Genomic DNA, 21,583 nt, shown 5'->3' on the forward strand with positions numbered 1-21,583 from the left:
TTTTCTTGACAAGTTTTTAGAGTTGTTTATTGCTTAAGAAACACACGTTTCAATGTCTTGGCCTGACCCTAAATAAAAAAAAAAATTCTGACGAAATTTATAATAAAAATTATTTTTTAAATATTTTTAATTAAATTGTTATAATTTTGTTAAAAATTGTTTGATGTAAAAATGGAACTTGTAATATTTTTTTTTTCAAAAAAATTGTTAATTTGATGCAAAAATATTTTTAAAAGATCGATTTTTGTACTAATTTTTATTAAAATAATTTCACAGCTCATGAATTATGGCTGCAGCTCGCCGCCGAAACACTTAGAGTAGGTTAAAATTTTTGAGAAAAAGCTGATTTTAAAATCAAATCACCATGAATCAACCCTCGATTGTGAAATTCTACCACAAAAATGATATTTTTGCGTTTACAAATAGCAAGTTCCACGATAAATTACATAGTATAATTTCTTAAAGATTATTTCTTTATTCTCCATTTGAATTGGATTATTTTCAAGATAACTAAATTTCAAGCCGTTGTAAATTGACCATGATTATTGGCTGTGGAAGTCATTTCCAGAAATAACTCGCCACTGGGGGGCGAATTGATTACCGATCAGATATATACGTCAAGCCCTCAACCAGCACGCAAAGAGAGAGAAAAAAAAGTTTTTTTCCAACTTCTGACGCGACGGAAAATTCGTTCTGTCAGCAAAAAATGTTACACTTGACGGCCGACATTATATTTATTTGCTCGTGGGCGCGTAATTTGTCACAGCAATTACACTCGTGCGAGAGGCGCCGCCGACTGCTTTAGTGACGCAACCGCAACAAGCTACACACATTTTGTGTGTAAAATACACCTTTTGCAGGCGGGCCGAAATAAATTAAACTCGAGCAAACTCACGTGTTGGTGTGGATGAAGGCTTAATTATAATCCAGCGGCGCTGAAAAAAAGAGGTAGTCTGGAATTTCGCAGCTCACGCGATTTGCTTGTAGCCAGTTGTGTAGTTTCTTCCTCGTCCATGCATTATTAATGGCGCGGCGGCCGGGCTATAAATGTGGCACCTAAGCCACCCGCTCTCGGTGTTTGTTATTACGTTTTAGCTGCCGGGATTGGAGACGTGAGGGAAAAAAACCAGGGAGAAAGTAAAAACGTACCGACGAGCCGTGTACGCGTCGGCGAGCGGAAAAAGCAGCCGGGATTAAAAAAGAAGGGAAAATTGCAACTCTCTCTCATTCTCTCTCGCGCCAGATTTTTTCAGGCTCTGTCTGGACGTTTGTGGCAGCCGAAAATTGCTTACTGCGTTCATTAAAATCTGGTCCAAGTTGCGGTCCAATCCAATTTGTTGACAATGACAAGATCCGAGTGTAATCTGGGATTGGCAGTTGGCACGGATATTAACAATTAAGGGACAGTTTTTCAGAAAAAGTCATAAATTGGGCAGAGAATGGTTAAAATAATTATATTGATACCTTTTCATAGGAAATAATTATTCTTCAATCCAGGTTTAGGTACTATTTTTTTTGCAAAATTAATTGGAATATTGTTCTATTGATAACTAATTTTGCTGGCGTGCTGATCTAAGAATCGAAATTGATCAAGATTTGAGAATTAAAAATTGGTAATCATAATGTCATTTTTTAAAAAACACAATAATAACAAAATTTAATTATTAATATTATTAATAATAATAATTAAATTTTGTATATTTATGTTATTTATTTATACTCTATTTAATAATTTACATTTGATTAATTTTTTAGATATTTAAAATTTTTATGTTTAAGTTCCCTGTTTCTCAGTAAGATAATCAATTTATCAACATTTACCTGTTAGAACTTTGGTTAAATTAATTTATAAATTTTTCGAAAACGCAAAGGTCACTAAATAAATTTCAAATAATATTGATATTTCGGCTTGCTCCTGATTTGCTCTGAATGTTTAATAATTTATAATTTTTTGTTTAATAAAAGGTATTTTTATTTATTTATTTTAAAATTAAAAATATTTCTGCAATAAATAGTCCATCAAACTTTTTGGTTAGAATGATTATAAATTCAACCATTCGTGCGAAAATTTCGCGCAGCAACTCTTTTCCAGACGCGCGTGTGTGAAAGGAGCAAAATTTTGAAGTATTGAACTCGACAAGTGCACCTCTGACGTCATCGTGACGGGCGCATTCGTGAAAGCCTCGCTGTGAAAGCGCGCGTGCCGCTCATTCTTTCATCTTGCGGCTTTTGAGATGAACAGAAAAAAAACAACAGAACGAGAGAAACGTGGAAACCGAAAGCAACTTCCTGATTCACAGACACGGCGAGTAACTCCGAAATTAGCTTCCCACCTCAAAAATAGATTTACCAGATGTTGGCTGGATCTTTAAAACACACGCGCGAATCAACGTTAGGCTACTTTTTCCAATAAACAATCGATCGGCAGCCCTGTTCGTTTTGCCGTATCTTTTTTGAAGAAAGAACACGCGAGTGTTGAGTCATTCAAAATTCAAACGTTGCAATTTTTGTTGAGTCAGAAGTGTTAATTTAGTTCCTAAATTTGATGTTTTCATTTTAAACTAATTGAAAATAAAAACTTTGCTTTGCAAAACAACTTCAGACAAGTTTCTCATTGTATTTTATCGATTTGAAACAAATATTTGAAAATGAAAACTGTAAAATAGTAGTTGCAAGAAGATTGTTAAAAAATGATTATTCTAATTTGCTCCGAAACAAAAGTGGATCTTCGCAATCTGATTCAAAATTGTGACTAGAAATGACTAAATATATATATTTTTTCATACGAAAAAGGAGACACTTTTAAAAATTGTTCCATTATTTACAGTTTTCAAAAGTTTTGAATTAATTTTATTGATTTGTTTGCTTTTGTTTCTATAGGAAAATTTTAATAAATTTAAGCAAATGACATTTTTGAATCTTTAGTCTTCTTTAATTGAAGAGAAATATAAACAAAGATAAGAAGCTACAATTTTATCTAAATTAACAATGACATTTAGATTCATGGTGATTTGAATTTAAAATCGGCTTTTCCTCGATGGGTTTTTGTGAGTTGTTTATTGTTTCAGAAAAAAACAATATCCTGCTCTACATGTTTCGGCTGCGAGCTGCAGCCATAATTCATGAGCTGCGAAAACATTTTGACAAAAATTAGTACAAAAATAAATCATTTTTCATAAATTATTTTATGACAATTTTTCGTGAAAAATTATTTAAAATAACATTTCATCACAAAATAATTTTTAACACAAAATTTGACATTTAATTCAAAATATTTTTTAAAAAACATAAATTTTCTGATAGTAATTTTGGTCCAGAATATTTAAACGTGTGTTTTGAGCGTACCTTTCTCGGCGGTGGTCGAGAGAAGACTAAATTATTTTTCGGTTGGTTTTTCGGGTAAAAGATATGTTTTGGGATTGCATTGTATTCACTCGTCGCCACTGCTGTCTGCATATTTCTTTATTTTTTGCGCAATAAACAACACAAAACCCATCGAGGAAAAGCCGATTTTAAATTCAAATCACCATGAATCAACCCTCGATCGTGAAATTATACTACGAAAAAGACTTAGATTTTTCCTTTCATTTTGCTAGTCTCAGAACTGAAAACAAAACAGACAAGTTTAGACTGCAAGAATTATCTCAGCAGACCTCAATTTTTTTCTTTCTTTCGTAGCTTTCAATCATTCGGAATGGCCCGTTGTCGAGATTCTGTTTGACACTCGTCGACTGTTAAAGTGCCGATTTTTTCGCACTTTCAAATTAACTCCGCCGCTCGTGTAAACAGAAGGGCGCGAAAAGTGGCTATTTTTGGTCTGCGGGAACCGAAAATATTGGTCGAGAGCAAGAATATACTTGTGGCCGAGCGCAATCAAAGCGTGGTCTAACGAGGTGTTCATCACCCAATTTAACATACATAGCTCGGCATCACAAACAAGCGAACGGTGTTGGACACACATAAAGTGTCCGCGTCCAATCACTCTTTGTGGGCGGCTCTGTTTGTTTTTCACAAAGGAAAGGCCGCCTGACCAATTACCCGGTGCTTGTGGGCCATTTTTCCGGCCCACGAGTTTTGGCCAATTCAGCCCGAAATATGCCGCGCTATTCACGAGAGCACTTAATGCTCGGACATAAATAGCCGCCGGCAATTAAACGGCCGCAATTTCCAAATGCAAACGTAAACGAAGAGCCTCGGCGGCGCGGTTTTTTGGCCAATAAAACAAACGTGCGTGCCGCGGTATTTATTTTGTTTGCGCTCGGCTTTGTCGGCAAATAACGCGCCGAGCGCAAATAAACTTGTGTGTTGGTTATTAATAACCCCGTGAATAATTGCCTGGCGAACGAACAAGCAAGTCTGCATGCTGATTCCAGAGAGCAATAAAGTGTATAATCCACCCTCGCGCGCTTATCAGCGACTCGAAACGGTTTGATTTATTACTTTCCTCTTTTATCATCGCCCGAGCAAATCGAATGACCCATTTTCTCGCTCTGTATCAGTTGAATTGGTCGATAAGACAGAAATAATAAAGCAAAATTATTCTTTTGTTATGCTAAAGTTTCTATTTGTTAACGATTTGGAAGGATTATTATCAATTTTCCCTTTCATTCAAGCTCTATAGAATTTCATTCTGACATAGTAAATGAGATTTCATATTCTGATTATTGTGTTTATTGTTTACGTTTTTTTTTTACGAAATATATAATTTTTGGGATGCAAAAATTCAGTTTAATCCATGCAAATTTTGTCTCCAAAAGGTACTAATTTCACATATCGTAGTGCAAAGATCAATTTTATTTTTGATTGTTAAACATTTTTAGGTGATTGAGGTGAATTATTTTTATATGAAATCATCAAAAATCATGGAATCAATTGAAATATTTAACAGTTTTTTTTAATTTCTTATGGAAAAGCGTTCTTAATCATACTATCAATAATTTTTTATCGGTCACAATCAAGAACTAAATTTTCTTTAACAAAATCCTGGTGATTTTGAAAATAATTACCAATGAAAATTGGAGATTTTTTTTTTAAATATATCAATGGCAAAATGGAAAAAATTTATTAAAAATTCCAAACTTTAGCAAAAGAATTTATGTTGTCGAAAGCGTGACGATATATTCAGCTTTGCTTTGTAATAAACGTCATGTATGTTTGCTTTGGAATCGACATAACATTACGTAGGTCGTTCAGGTCGGATTAATTCATTACGCGTGGCAGATAAACAAGCCAATCAGAATAAATGAGAGGCAGAGCATCAAAGCTGGAACACACCGAACGAGAGCTGATCGAACGAGGGCGACAAATTGGAGTTCATCAGATTTCATGGTTTGCTCACCTGGCAATAAAAAACGAGTCAGACTAATTGGATTAATTAAAATTCAAGCTGATATTGATATGTGAATTTAGAATTTGTTAAAAAGTCTGCAATTATATTTGCGAAAAAAAACTCTAATAATTGTAATTTGTTTTAATTAAATATTAATAATAATAATAATTTAACCTTCATTTCATTAGACAATTAAAATATAATTTGAACACTGAATTTTGGAAAAATAAACAAAAATAACAATAATTATCTTTTTGAGCTATTTTATTGGAATTGTTGTTGTTACATGTGAATAAAAGCTACTGTTCTGTAAATCCCACCCCAGGAAACACCTCCGCGTGACAAGAAAATAAAACGAAAGGAAGCAAGTTTATTGTGCGAAAAGCCAGTGACTTTCAATTTGCAGAAGAGCTGCGAGCGAGCGATATCGATTTTATTCAGGTCACTCGCCGGTCAAATCAAAAGCAGAGCGACAATGTTTTTTCCCTTCGAAAAGAGAAAGAGTCAAAGTATCCATAAATGTCACGAATTTCGTACACCCGTCGACATGAATAAGTCAAAATTCATGTACATTTGAAAATAATTCTGCGGTCACAGCAGCGCATCATTTTTGGAGTGGGCGGCGTTAACGGTCGTAATTTATTCCCTTTGACGCCGCATTATTTTCCACTCTTTCCCCCTTCCTTTTGCATGCACCTGCGATAAATTTTCCCTTTCATGCCAACATAGGCCGAGCATAACCGCCCCACAGAGGACGACCAGGTGAAAATGCGTCCGCTGAAGAGGCAGAGCGGCGAACTGGGCTCAGAACCCTTGTTTGTTCGGGCAACGCTTTGAACCGCTCCTTTTACACTTCTTGCCCGGAGGGGAAATTTTCAGCAACTTTGCTCCATTTTAACAAATTTAAAAGCAGTGAGCCAGCTTTTAATATGGAAATCAGGTGACAGGTTTTTTAATTTTTTTTAGGAAATGAGAGAAATTGAAATTAGTTGCAAAGTGTCTTTATTTATTGTATCAGAAGGCAATTACTGCCCAGGTAACACACATACATTAAAAAAATTATCAATTTACATCGTAAAGAGAGGAAAATTATACTAAAATCACAATAATCAAAATTATTACATCAATTGCATATTTAAAAATGAGAATAAAAGGAGTTTTGAAGGAAAGGATGAATGGTAAGGTATAACTGGAAACCACCTTTTGACTGACCCCAAGCATACTTGATTTTGATCTTTATCAAGTTCTTTGACGCTTTTTCTTTAAGAGCACCAAATAATGACAATCATTTGTTTAGGACTTGGTCTCCACAATTCTCTTTTTTTATCTTTTTTTTTATTAGAAATACAAAATATGTTATTAAATTTTTTGGCAAATTTTGCTTCTTAATTAAGTAGGACAAGTCATTTTTATTTTTAATACTTTTTACTTTATTATTTAATTATATTATATATTTTAATTTTTTAAAATATCATATTTTATTTACTTATTTATTTTTTATGTATTGTCCAATGAAGAAATAAAGAAATAATAATTGTTTCTAAAAATATATAAAACCTAGTTTGGCTGTTTCCCATTTTCCCATAAAAAGATAATAAGAAATGAGCTTTTTAAATTGATAATTAATTGCTAATAATTATTTTGACTGCAAAATGAGATATTTGGTTCAATCGCTTAAATGGATTATATTGTTTCTAATAACCTCCCTGGTAGTATCTTTGAAATGATCAATTACTTAAAAAATAGTTCACAATTGAGATAAAGTCATTTATTTTGCTATTGTTGAATGATTCACCATAAATCACATAATTAATAAGTAAAAAATTAATTTCATTTATTACAATTATTATTTAAATATCAATCTTACTTAGATTTTACTTTATTTCAGCCTTTCTCATAATAAATTATAATTTGCCTTAGAAAATTACATTTAAAACCTCTCGCATTTAGTTTTTAAACATGTTATTTTACGATTTTTCAGAAGATTAGAATTCTAAACTTGAATTTTAAATACAATTTTAGCTAAGCTGTTGAAAATAAAATAAGTAAATAAATAAATTCAAGCTTTCAACATCCAGAAAAAAGAAAAATGTTCAAACAACTTTATTACTGTTAATTTTTCTTTTTGTTTTGTATTTTGTTATTGTAAAAATTTGTATGTAAAATTATCATATTTTCTCTCAATTATATTAACTTGTATAATTTTGAATGTATAAATGATGTATCCCGTTATGGGCAGCAATTATTGCCTTTGTGATAGATCAATAAACACAATTTGCAACTAAATAACTCCAAATGTTCCCAGACAAGAAAGCACTCATCTAAATTAGATTAATGTTTTCTGAAAAAGTGGTTCAATGAATTCATATTCTAGGAAGCTAATATTGCAGATTTAATTTTTAATAACGTGGAAACGCAATCAAGTTGGTTTGATGCCTTCTTCAGACTCGACATTTATGGATAATAAGCGTCTTATCTCTGCTCTTTAAATGCGCGTCGCCCGGCGTCTCTCTACAATATTCATCACCTGGGCGGGCGGCACTCGCGGCGAATTTAATGAAAACACGAAAATTCGCATTAAAAGACTGGCAGCGCATTTTACGGCCGAGCGCGCAAAATTGAGTTTGTGGGTGCCGTGGAGACGCGCTAAAAACGCGCCTAGTTTTATCTTTACGGCCGAAACGCACCATAAATTCAGTCAGCACTTTCCGAAGCCAAACAGCTTTTCAGACGGCGAATTAGCTTTCGCTCGCGAGCACACACGACGCCTTCGGCCCCCGGAGGAGAAAGTTTTGCAACAAAAGCACAAATTTATAATTATCACTAATTAAGCATAAGCGGCTTTTGCGGTGCCTTGTTTGGTTTGTATTGCTGGCAAGATAAAGGCCGCCGGCAATCGAAACGAGAGAGGAAGACAAAAAAATTAAAAAAACGAGCTCACAATGGGCTGACCTTTTAATTGTAAAAGGTTCACAGCATCCCACGACTCATTTTGATTCCGCTTAAAGAAAAATGCAAATAAATTTGATTTTTCAACAGAAAAATTAAATTTTCATTAAGAGAGTGACTGATTTTTCAATTTCGCTTAAAATTTTTTCTAATAAATATTAATTTCATTGAAAAATTTTCAACTCCGATAAGTTGATAATGTAATGAACATTATTAACATTACAAAAAAACAACAATTTTTCCCATTTATTTACAAAATTCGGAAATAACAACCATTTCAGTTCAAATTGGTGTCTGGGTTCTCAAATATATTAAAATAATCAAATTTGGCTCATGTTTTATTTCAGCTCATGTGAAATTTGTGGCTTTTTCGCCCAATTTTCTAACTTCGGACGCAATTTGTGAGAAAACTGAAAATTTAACTATTCTGAAAATTAAGTGTAATGTGTAAAATTACACGAGCTACATTTTTTCCCATACCTGCAAAAATATCAAAAGGGACCATCGTCCCCAAAATCAGACTTTTTTACTAAAAAAATCATAAAATCGCTTAAAAGTGACCTTGACCTTTGACCTGCAGCTTTGGATTCAATAGAAAAGTTGTTTGGCATAAAACATTACGTCTAGAGGTGAAATTTTTATCACTCTAGCATTCGCGGTTGCAGAGTTATACACGTTTTAAATTTTTTCAAAATGTCCCGAAAAAACTGGGAAGTCGAAATTTTTGGGGTCCAAAATTTTGGAAAGCAATTCCTTTTCAAATGCCCTCCAACATATGTGAAACTCAAAATGATTGGTTTCCTAAAAAAAATTCCTCCAAGCTCTGAGGGTACTCTTGGAAATGACCAAATTATAATTTACAGAATTTGTTTTTCTTTGCCGTAAAATCTTGTTGATAATAAATAAAATATAAAAAGTAATTATTAAAAGTCTGTTAGTAAAAAACCTTAACAAAATTTTTATTTGCTGAAGTTTATATTTTAATTAATTATCATCTTTGTGATTTTTATATTTAAAATATTTAACATAAAAATGTATTAAATTTAAATTTATTGAACTCAGATGCAAGATAACCGTCCTCAATACAAAAATTATCTTACAATTAAAATAATTATACTAAATAATTTTATTATTTGCGTTTAAATTGGCATCCACTGAAATAAATCCGTATGCGAAGTAAATAATAAATCTATTACTTGTACGGATTTAGTCTTAATCTGGAAGCTCATTTAATGCATAATTTATAATTAATAAAGTTAACCCCAATCCTTTAACAGTCTCGTAAAAGACCTGTCCTTCAGAATTCACGCAAAAGTGCGGGTGACAAATATGAGGTCTGGAGGATAAATGTCACTTTCCGTCGCAAGAGTGGTTGTCGGGCGGAAATAAATAAATGACACGCGTTTTGCGAGTGGATTCGGCCGAGGGATGAATTGCAAGCGGGTCGAGTTTGGACCAACACGAATTTAATAAGTAGACAAAGAAGAAGGGCCTCGCGTTTTGCGCGCTCGGCGATAAATTACGCCCGCAAACATTCATCAGCGGCCGCTTAAAATTGCACCGACATCTCTCGTGTACCGCAATTTCACGCAGCGCAACCCTGGCGAAATAATAATGCTGCAGCCCGAGAAATAAAACGACTCTCTGGGAATTTACTTGGGGCCGACGCACGTGCGCGTGAATTATTCCTCGCGAGTGTGTTTGTCTAGGCCCATTGCACACCAGGGCGGAAAACCCGAGCCCACCGAAGTGCGTATCACATAAAACGTAAGAACTTTCAAACATCTGCAGAGTCGCACTTGGTTTATTCTTAAGTGGAATTTATACCGTGCTGCAGATTCGGTTCAGTAAGGCCTAACGATATTTACCATTATTTAATTAAGAAATCTTGCGATGAAAATTTAATTTTTTGAGAGTTAAAAACCCCAAAGACATCACAACAGGAATTTTCCAAATTTTTTTTACACCAGTTTTGTCTCAAAAACTCGCGTCTCGAAATTCCACCTCAGGGCGATTAGTCTCAATTACTAATTTAATTGACAATTCAATTAATTTTTTATTGGCATAGTCATATGAAATCTTTACAACTATGGCGGTTTAAAATTTTCTAATTATTACAAAAAATAGCTCCTATTGTTTTAAATTCTTGATTTGACTATGCGAATAAGATTTCCCAATACATTTTTTTTTTAAATTTTCATGACCAAGCGTTGATTCATGCAGCTGTTGCAATTTAAAGTAGACTTTTTTTCTTAAAGAGGGTCAACTGCTGAAATGGCGCGATCAATTTTGCTCAGAAAATTTGCAATGTGCATACAAAATACAGTGAAAAGCTTGACCTTTTGACCCATTTATAACACGTAAAGGACGTGATTTGACTTCAGAGTACAACAATCGTCAACAATCACAAAATACACTGATTTGACTATATATTTGAAGCTCCTCCCTGCTCCTGTCTCCTTACAATGAATAATTCATAAAACCCGTTGCATAAAAAGCCGACTTTAAATTCATATCACTGTAATATTTTCTTGAAAAATTAACACATTTAAATAAATTAAATAAATCCTCATTTTTTTTATCAACTGTTTTTATCAAAGAAATTAATTTGTTTCTCGATATAAAAACAACGTAACAATGCTTAACCATGTGAACGAATAAAAAACAATATTAAACGCTAAAATCCCATCAACTTAAAATGGAATACACAAAAATGTGTCATCTAATATTCATATCTAAGAAAATCGTCTATTTCCACCAAGGTTAAAATATTTCACCTGGTTTTCCATCAAAAGTAGTAATTAATGTCCATGCTATATTTATTTTTGCAATTATTATAATTATTGGATAATAATTTGATGTAATTTAACTATACAAGGATCCATGGGACACAATTATTGTCTAATACTTTAAAGTATAAGTTGAATGCGATCACCAGAAAACTTATATTTAAAATTAATTGTAAAGCACATAAAATTTTGAGCTGAACATCTTATGTAAGATTAAAAAGTAATATTAGCTTTTAATTTTTATTGTTTAAAAAATAAAAAACATATAATAAAAAATTTTAAAATTACATGTAAAATAAATTATACACCCACAATATATAAAATTTTATTATTATTTTATAATTATATTTATTTATTTACAAATAAAAAGTACATAAAAATTTGCAAATAATTATAATAACAACTATTGACTGACAACACTTCTTAAGTCTTCCATGACAAATTAATTTAGGATTCATGGTGATTTGAATTTAAATTCGGCTTTTCCTCGATGGGTTTAAATTCAAATCACCATGAATCAACCCTCGATCGTGAACTTCTACTACATAATTTAGGATTATTCGAATATGCCTTTGCGGAAGTACAAGCTACCGAAAGCAAAATAAAATCTCCGGGCTGATCCCAATAAAATTCAATCTAATCGGACGATGTGTTTTCTCGAGTTGATGCGAACATTTTATGTTGTCGTTGCAGATGAGTTCGTCGCAGATCGTGGAGCTGAACGTGGGCGGCGTGATTTACGCGAGCAGCCAGAGCACGCTGAGCTCGGAGGACGCGGCCAACCTGAAGCAGATCATGAGCACCAGCCCCAAGGACTCCAAGGGGCGAGTGTTCATCGACCGGGACGGTGTTCTGTTCCGCTATGTGCTCGACTATTTGAGGGACAAGAAAATCTGCTTGCCCGAGAATTTCCAAGAGAAGTGCAGACTGCTCCGCGAGTTCGAGTTCTTCAACATGGAGAACGCCAAGAAGGATCTGCAGGGTGTGGACCAAGAAATGCGCGGTGAGTTTTTATTTTTATGGCAACGAAAAACTTTTTTTTTGTTTTTAAGCTTTTAGTCTTCGTTTCTGCCTCGAGGTCTCGTGTGTAATTTTTGCGTGTTACTCTCGGTACATATTTAAAGAACTCGAAAGGCACGGTCTCGGTGTTTGTTCGCATTTTTTATTCTCTTTACTTCGCGAAAAAGGGAAGCCTGGAGCTTGAAAATGCAGAAAAAGTCAACGAGAAGTTTTGCAACAAAAAAATTATTACAAGCTGGAACCTGTCTATTTTAATATGAAGAGGTTTAAAAAAGTTTCAAATTCATAAGGGAAATTTTTTCTTGATAATTAAAATAATTGGCTTAAAATTTGTGCTTTCTTTATTATCAAAAAGTAGAAATTGTAAAAAATTAAGATTCTAGAAAAATCAGAGGCCCTTTTAAAAAAGTATCTAAGCAGTAAAAAAAAAAAATAAAAAATTTTACAATTGACCCCGGTGACATCTGACCTTTTTTGACCTGGTCATTATGTGTGATACATGATCGGAAAGAACAAGTCAAGGGGAACAATTTTTGTCGTTACATATTGTGTCCTATCTCTAACAGGAGAAAAGTTATGGCCGTTTAAGATGTTTTTGCATTACAAAGGCTCGGAAAACCACGTTTTTTACCCTTTAACCCTGAATATCTCAAAAACGAAAAAAGTAAGTCCCGCCATTTTTTAATATGATGTTGGTAACTTAATTAGGCAACTTTTGGCTATTTTGAAATCAAAATATTTTACTTCCGTCGTACTTTGATATCGACTTAAAAACCTGAGGTCAGAAAAAGTGACCTTGAACTTTGACATATGACCTTGGTTACCACGGCAGAGTTATAGGACGTCTAATTTCCTACAAGTTTGATAATAGAAACATTTGCGCTATCTCAAACAGGAATTGAGATATTTTCGATTTTTTAAAACGCCTTTCTTCAAAATCGCCATCTTTGAGCCCCTGTAAAATAGGCAATTTTGAGAATTTTTTTAAAATCCTTCTAAACTATTTGTCTGGACCATGAAACGAAATGATGGGCCAAATTTCATTCAATTTGGTTGACCCTTACCAAGAGTGTGTCAAATTAAAATGCCAATTAAAAAAAATTTTCATTGAAAGAAAGCCCTAAATCTATAATGGTCTGAATGTTACAATTTCCCAAGATCTCATTTCACAAGTAATTTTGTAGTGCATTAAAAAATGATTTTTTTTTTACCATTACTCTTTATTGGGTTAATTTTATGAATTTGGATTTAATAAGTTGAAAGTTGCTCTCAAGTCCTTTAATCAAAAACTTTTTACGCTAATTTGTTGAAGCAAAATTCGTTTCTTCTCGATTGTTGACATCAGATCCAGAGGCTAATGTAATTTTTCCTCTTTTTTTGTTGGAAATATGCAATTAAAAGAAATCGCTTTTCAATAAATAGATTTCAACTCGAGGGATGGAGCAGAAAATCCAATTCGGACTGATTGAGCGGTAGCAGCCCGAGGCGCAAATTTCACTTCTCCATTGTTTTCCGCCGCGAGTGACCGGGCAGGCGCCAAGCGCGTGTGCTGAAAATTGTTTTCTTATCTGTTGTTGCAGCTCCTCCGACTTTTAATCACAGAGAAAAAAGAAAAGTAGGCAGGCGGACGGTGCCGCTCGCGCCGGCGTTTTCTCATTTCGCGAGTAATGTTTTGTGACGTCCAAACAAAGAGAGGAAAAAATAGCACGGCCTTGCGGGAGCCGTGTGCGTCAAGGGGCTCTTCGTTCGTTCTTTCCACTTTTTTTTTGTCTTTCCGCCGACTTGGTACGTTTCGTGTTTGTACCTGCGCGAATTTTTTTATCGCTGGCGCGTCAAGAGAAGAAAAAAATAAGAAGAAAGCTGCACGTTCTTTTTCAAGGGATTTCACCCGCGCTTTGGCAAATTTTGCGCCCGCTCGCCTTATCACCCTTTGTGTCTCGCCAGGACAAACTTTTCCACCACGCCTAACTGAATAAATACACTTTTCGGCTTACGATTAAGGCAAGAAAAGCCTGTTACTGAATAGAAAATCCTGTGTTGATAAACTCACAAAACTCTAATCCAATCTACTTGCGATATTGACTGATTGATTGATAAACTGATAAGAAGTCTATTTTTTAATAAAAATGTGACATTTTGATGAGTAATTAGTTGAAAATTCAAAGGTAATTGTTTAAAAAAAGGTTAAAAAGTCACTTTTAGTCCAATTATATCCAAGTAAAGGTTTTTTTTGTAAAATTTATGACGGCATAACCGATTTTCAATAAAAGCAGGGCACTTTAATTTAATTGTAATTACTTTTTACACAAAATCACCTGCTTCAAATATCTAGTAAAATTTGTGCAAATTATCGTGGTAGATAACAAGTAAAAATTAAAATTATTGAAAATTTAATATAATAATAGTGAATCTGCTCAAAAAATTTCAATGCCTAAAACATTAAAAAAAAATAGAATTCAATTGATTTAATTCAATTTGAAGAAGGATAAGACACATTTGGCAAAAAAGAAACTCAAAATGAATTTTAGAACATATTTTATAATAAAATTTCAACAAGTTTATTAAAATTTTAAGCGCATTTATTTTTATATTATACTATTTTGATATTTATTTTATTAATTTGTGTATTATAATAATCTTTTTTTAATTTTCAATAGTTTTATGGTCAATTTTGTATATTTTTAAATATTTGATTTTTGGAAAACAATGTAGATAATTTATATTTAATTTTTCAATTATTAATTGTACCTAATTAACTCAGATTAAATAATATGGTGTAAACATTGCTAATTCTTGGTACAGCGGGTTGTTTAATTACATTGAAATTAGTTTTCTATCTAAAAGTATAGCAAACCAAATTAAATGTTATAACTGAGGTCAAATAATAATGATTCACTTTTCACATCAAAACATTCTTATTTATTTGAGAAAAACTAAAAAAAAAAGAACAAGACTCGAGGCTGACTCTGAAAGTATCAAAATTTACGGAAATTTTGCCCTTTTTTGAGCAAATTTATTTGGACAACCTTCACCGTCTCTACAGGTTTGGTCACAGGTATCAAATTCCTGCGAGTGCCGTTCCGAGCGGGAATAATTTACGCGGCTCAAAGGACTAATTTTTCAATTCACAGTCCCTGCGAGGGCAATTTTTGCTCTGCGGAATAGGCGCTGCGAGGAGAGACGGTCGACGCATTTTTGAGCTGAATAAGCAAGCAGCAGGTATTTTCTTTCGCAGCAAAGCGCAAGTTTTTGAAAGCCCAGCCGGGTAATTTCGGCAACGACCAGCAATCTGCTCTTTTATTTATCAAAATTTCTTCAGCCGGGCCGACGGGATAGAAAAACACGTCGTGCGTACGTCGCTGGAAAGAGAAACTCGCCAAAGGAGAAAGACAGAATTTCCTCTTACGTTCTGCTAACTGGACAGAAATTTAATAAAGAGAGACGCTTTTTATGTCATAGTGCGTGAGCGACTTGGGTGCATGGAATTCTGCTCAGAAATATTAAAAAAAAAATATTAATTCAAATGGTCACTCAAAATATTTTATATTCAAAAGGAATTTTTCCTCGGGAATTATATTTTGCTTAATTTCGAAGGCAGAATTCCGGGAGGAGTGTAACTTTTTTCGACAAAATGGAATAACTGATACGTGAAAAATCGAGGCCCGCAGGGAAGCAAATCAAATTTGCTCGGCCATGCTGCTACATGCGTTTATTTTTACGGAGAGCGTGCAATTTTTATTGCTCCACCAGCCCCGAGAGAATTTCCGCCACTAGTCCTGTTTAATGGACTAAAAATAATACGGATTGAATGACGGAAGTTACAACTGGTTATGTAAATATAGAATTGAACTCTCCAGTTTATCAAAAGTCAGCAATAATCTCATTCAATCTTTTTTTAAAGACCATTGATTTTTAAATGAGTTTAAATCTGAAAGAATCAAGCAGGTTATGGAATTGAGTGATGATTTTGCTCTTATGAAAGTGAAATAAGGTTGAATAAATTTGATTAAAGAGTTTTGCTATTTTGCTTCAATTGAAGAGAAAGTCCATGAAACAAATTCTAATTTATATTCAATCTCACAAATTTTGATGGTATAATTAAGATTTTTTATGACTTTTTTGCTAAAAATCTGACTGAAATTCTCAAGTCCAATATCCATACCTAATTAAAAATTCATTTTAAAGTTCCTTTGAAGAAATTTACACTCAAGGAGATTATCATGGAAATGAAGAGATCGGGCATTTCCTCATTGCAGAAATTGCTATTTTATTAAAAAAAGCTTTTTTTTCAATAAAATAACGATTTTTGCAATAAGGAAAAGCCCGATCTCTTCATTTTCATTTTCAAGTATTTGGCATTTATATAATTTGAGTTGCAAAAATAATTTTTCTGTTGATAAGGTTTTTAAAGCCACAGAATAATTAAGTCTGTTCAAACGGGAAAAAATTATCGACAACTTGACAGGCAACGAATCGTTTCGTTCTTCGCTCATCATGCACGAGTGGGGTCGTACTTGAGATAATGAGGTATGCGTGTAATACTAACGACAGCCAGGCAGCGAATTACAAAAGGCACGCGAACCGTGATTGGCATTCGAGAGAGTTATTTACAGAGCCAATTTGCATGGCTCGGCTTTACATTGTCTTTCCTCTTTCGCTGCTGTCCGCGTCTGTTTGTATAAATTCGCTGCGACGGGGCCGTGTGTACGCGTGCCTTTATTGATCAGGCGAGCGATACAAATGTTTACATTCGCCGGCCAGAAACAGTTCTCGACCCTGCTACGGCACACACATCACTACCTTTTTACAACGTGTGTGCGTTGTTTTCCTTTGCTCCGAAGAGGCCGAGAAGGGAAAAAACTGTCCTCTTTCGGTAGAAAATCGAGCATATTCACATTTCCATTCGCTGCAATCGAATGTGGAACGCAAAGGGCAATAATATTCTACACAGAAGCTTTGCGCCGAGTTTGTAGCCGTTTTTCGATCATTTAGACAATAGGCAATTTGCCAAGCGTGCTTGCTCTGCGGGTTGCATATGCAGTATCAAACAAGGGGACTTGATTTTCACTAATTCACTTGTGATTAATTACAAATAGCAGGAAATTTGGTTTTCAAAAATGGATTTTGACTGCTTTTTAATTTGAGTTTTGAAATTTAAAATGGTTTTGTTAATGTTATTTTTTTAAGGCTCTTTCAAGTAATGATTTTTATTCTAAAGTTTTGAAGAAAGCAAATTTGGGGTAAAAAAAACGGGCTCATGTGGGTTGAAACTGAAACAAGGATTCATAAAGACTCGTATTTCCACCAAAAGTTCAAAACTATTTGATTTATCACTAAATCTGAAATTAAGTGATTGGGCTTTTCCTCATTGCAAAAATTTTTTAATGGCTCTACCAGTTTTGGTTACGATCTGCGACCCTATTTCATGACCAAGAATAATACAAAAATCAGCAAAATTGAAAATACATCAGCAAATAACACTTAAAAATTAATTTAATGCTTCTCTAGACATTAAGATCTTTTATAAAAGCTCAAAAGAGTGAAAAGTCAAATATATTTGGAGGGAAAAGTTACACTGCTCAATTTTTTTTCTTCAGTTTCATGAAAATTTGTCTTCTTTCAAATTCAAGAACGAAAAGCAGAAATTTTTAACCATTTTACCAAATTCATTTCGGAAAAACTGTTTTGTAACTCCACCTTTCATGCTTCTCTTCATTTTTTTATAATTTTTCCCGTAAGCTGAGTGAACAGTTTTTTTTTGCATCTTCATCCAGCTTGTAATAGACGTGTATCTCTCTCCCTTTAGCAAAATCGTTCACTCGGTGATCTCTACAAGGCAATATTCCTGAGGCCCTTCGGTAATACCGCGCACGCAATTTTACGATGCTCAGAGCAGTGTATATTCTCTGGGAATTGGAACATCCCTCGCTCTCATATATGCACATATTATCGTGCGCAAAATCTATCCAAAATTTTCGCATGATTACTACGGCGTGTGCACGGTCATGAATATTTTCCGGGGATCGATCGGCGTGAAAGTGATATTATGACAAAATATGTCAGCGGAGAGCCGGACGAGATTTGCATGATCCGGACTGAGCAAACTTTGATAAGCGAGCGTGAGAATTTTCCATGCAGCTCGGGCCAGAGTAAAATAATATCAATTTGAAGAGAATACAAAGATTTTCAAATTAATTAATTTCAATGTTTTGCTCAATGGAAATTTTCTCAGACCTTTTCTTTTCCCTGACGTTTGTTTACAATTCTAAGCTTTGATTTTCAATTAATTTTGGAATTGAAAGGAACAAAATCAAATAATTAAGATTAATTTATTTGAAGAAGTTGACACTCGAGGAGATGATCATGGAAATAATTGAATCAGGCTTTTTCCTCGTTGCAGAAATTGTTATGAGGAAAAAGCCCGATTCATTCATTTCCATTAAGATTAATATTTATATTATTCCATTTTATTTATTTTTACTTTCACGTTGTGAGACCAGTTTGTGCTTTTAGGATAATGTATATTTTACATTTTCGTACCTTGATGGATCTTTGCTTATAAATAAATTGCCTTTTTCGTTCTTTACGTTTGGATCAGATCACAAAAAAATTCATTTTTAGATTTTTATAATACAAAAATAAATTATTTTAGTATAATTTTTATTGCAAGTATTGTTTTGTAGAAAATATATCATTCAAGCCTAGAATAAAAGCTTCTTAAAGTCACGAACGCCTTAAAATAATTATATTTGTTGATTAATTTTCCTTCTTTTAAATATTGCACTTCTAATTTAAATTCAGTTTTGTGTTCATTCTTGAAATTTTAAGCCTTTTTCACAACTATAAATTTTAATAATTTTAATTTTAACTGAGTTTGGTGTTTTCGTTTGTGAAAACTTATGTTCATAATCAATTATATAGTAAATAAGATTTTAAATTAAACACCATCATGTAAGATTAAAAGGGAGGAAAAGCTTTTAATTTTTATTGTTTAAAATATAAAATAATAAATATATAAATAAAAAATAAAATTACATGTAGAATAATTTAAAAACTAAAATATAATATGATATAATCATAATATTTATAAACAAAAAGTTGTAACTAAATTTACAATATAATACATAACAACTAACAACTATTGACTGACAATAATTCTAAAGTCTTTCATGACAAACTTTTATTATTGTTGTTTTTTATTCAGTTTCGTTTTCATTTTTGAAATTTTCCGCCCTTTTTACACCACTAGATTTTAATAAATTTAATTTTAACCGAGTTTGGTGTTTTTTTTTTCAGACGTGTCTCAGAGCAGCCAAACGCCCGGCCGCGGCTACATCACGGTGGGCTACCGCGGCAGCTTCGCCTTCGGCAGCGCCGGCATGGCCGACGTCAAGTTCCGCAAGTTGTCGCGCATCCTTGTGTGCGGCCGCGTGACCATTTGTCGCGAAGTTTTTGGCGAGAGTCTGAACGAGAGCCGCGACCCCGACCACGGCGAGAGCGACCGGTACACGAGCAGGTTCTTCCTCAAGCACTCCTCCATGGAGCAGGCCTTCGACTGCCTTCAGGAAGCTGGATTCAAGTGAGTAGAATAATTATGTGGATCTAGATACATATTCGGCTTCTCTGCCGGGGATTATGTGTGCCCAAGTTAGTCCGTCCGCAAATTACTTGACGACACGGCACTCGGGCCGGCTGGGATGTGCCGTCCGGCCTCAAACGTAATCAACTTCGTAGGCCGCCCGGGCCAAAGTTCGGGGAAGTGGAAGATGCGCACCGTGACATGCTTAATCAGATCAATCCAAAAGTTTTTGAAGCAAAGACGGCCAAATTGTTCATAAATTCGAAGAAAATACAAATACAATAATTTCCACATTTGAGTAGAAACATCAAATTTGAACTGATCGCGATCATTTATTGCGAATTTGTGCGATATTTTGAGAACAATTTAAAAACTTCTTTTACTTTATTTTTGTTGCGCGTTTTAGTTTCAAATCATGTTTATTAATGTATCACCAGGCATTCTCTGCTCAAATACATCATCCATACATTCAATATTATAAATTACATTGATTACGAGAGAGAGAGAAATTACATCAAAAAATACAAAGACAGAACATACAAAATTTTAAAGCAAAAAATGCAAAATATGTACATATTAAAAGGCCATTGCTTGAGATAATTTCTCCATCAAACAATCAAAGGGAAACAATTTTTGCTACGATGAAGCATTACAATCGCTTCTTTTGTTATCTTTGAAATATTGTTCAAACTTGGTAAGGAAAGTGCTGAAAAAGCTAATTTTTTAAAATTTTTATTTTATAAAATGAATCGAAAATTACTTACAAAATGCAAAATCTTCTCATCAAAGAATGTTAAGGATGACTTTTAATGCAAAAATATAGATCACAAAATGATTGGAATAAATAACATACAAAGAGAGCTTAACCCGTGATAAGATAATTATTTGCCACACTAACAATGTCACATTATTTGTCATCTCAAAGCTCCAAATTAAATTTTAAGATTTATCATTTAGCCGTTACTGCCTAAAGCACTTTTTTTTAAATCCTAACTTGAAACACAACAGTTCTCCCAAGTAATTCAATTTTTATCTTTTTTTTTTTAGCATTTTATTATAATATTTTAAACCAAGTCAACCTAGGCTCACTGCGGCGGATGGGGTCTTTTTGATCTCGGAAGTTTCAGTAAAATTCTTGCTAGTGGTGGAGCCATTTTGTCCAACAATGTCCAAAAATTGAATGTTAACAATGTATTTGTAACAATGTGGACAAATAAACAATATTGTTCAATATTTATGGCAAATAATCAATATTTGAAAAACTTAAAAATAATTCAAATCATTTTGGAGAAAAATGGGGTCGCAATCATAGTAAAAATAACTCTTTGAATAAATCTGTCTAATAAATTTCAAATAATTTCTCTGATTTTGTTGAAATATCTTCAAGATTTTGAAACAGTTTAATTTGTACTAAAGTACTTTATTTCTTTTTTGGCTGGAAGAGATTCCACATAACAAGTTATTTCACTGCCCTGTATTTAAGCCACAGAGACGCACCCCTTTCCATGCGACTCTATGGTTTTGCTAGAATGCAATTCCTCCCCATCTGGTCGTTGGTATACAAGTTTATATATGTTTTGTGTGTGGGACGTGGACCAGAGACGGGGGCGGCAGCTTTCCAAGCCACTGACTGCCCGGCAGTTTCTTTCGAGCCCAGCTCTGGAAATTAATTAGCTGGCCATGATAGTTGGCCGCTCCGCTAAACATCACAGGCATTAGCACTTTAATCAGTCGTGTTGATGTTTGTGCTGCGGAAAGCACTACTTTTCCGACCGGCAAAGGTGCTGATGCCGACCAATCAAAACGTAGCGGCTGAATTATTCATTCGTTCGTTGCTGTTCGATTATTCATGCAAAATTGATAGGCAATCAAACGCGCTGCTTTATTCCCACGATTGTCGGGCGCCGAGATTTGCCG

The 21,583-nt window shown here is 33.8% G+C and overlaps 1 protein-coding gene across 2 annotated transcripts in view; it reads left to right on the forward strand.

The window, feature by feature from the left end:
* LOC132200617 (BTB/POZ domain-containing protein KCTD12) overlaps positions 1-21,583 on the forward strand; it is a 66,123-nt gene that overhangs the window by 16,284 nt on the left and 28,256 nt on the right. For both annotated transcript variants that reach the window (XM_059626234.1, XM_059626233.1), the window contains exons 2-3: positions 11,761-12,070; positions 19,384-19,666. In XM_059626234.1, the coding sequence (XP_059482217.1) occupies positions 11,761-12,070; positions 19,384-19,666 (593 nt within the window). The remainder of the gene's footprint in view (positions 1-11,760; positions 12,071-19,383; positions 19,667-21,583) is intronic.

The sequence above is a fragment of the Neocloeon triangulifer genome, unplaced genomic scaffold, assembly GCF_031216515.1.
Source record: "Neocloeon triangulifer isolate White Clay Creek 2 clone unplaced genomic scaffold, ASM3121651v1 ptg000014l, whole genome shotgun sequence".
Lineage (NCBI taxonomy): Eukaryota > Metazoa > Arthropoda > Insecta > Ephemeroptera > Baetidae > Neocloeon > Neocloeon triangulifer.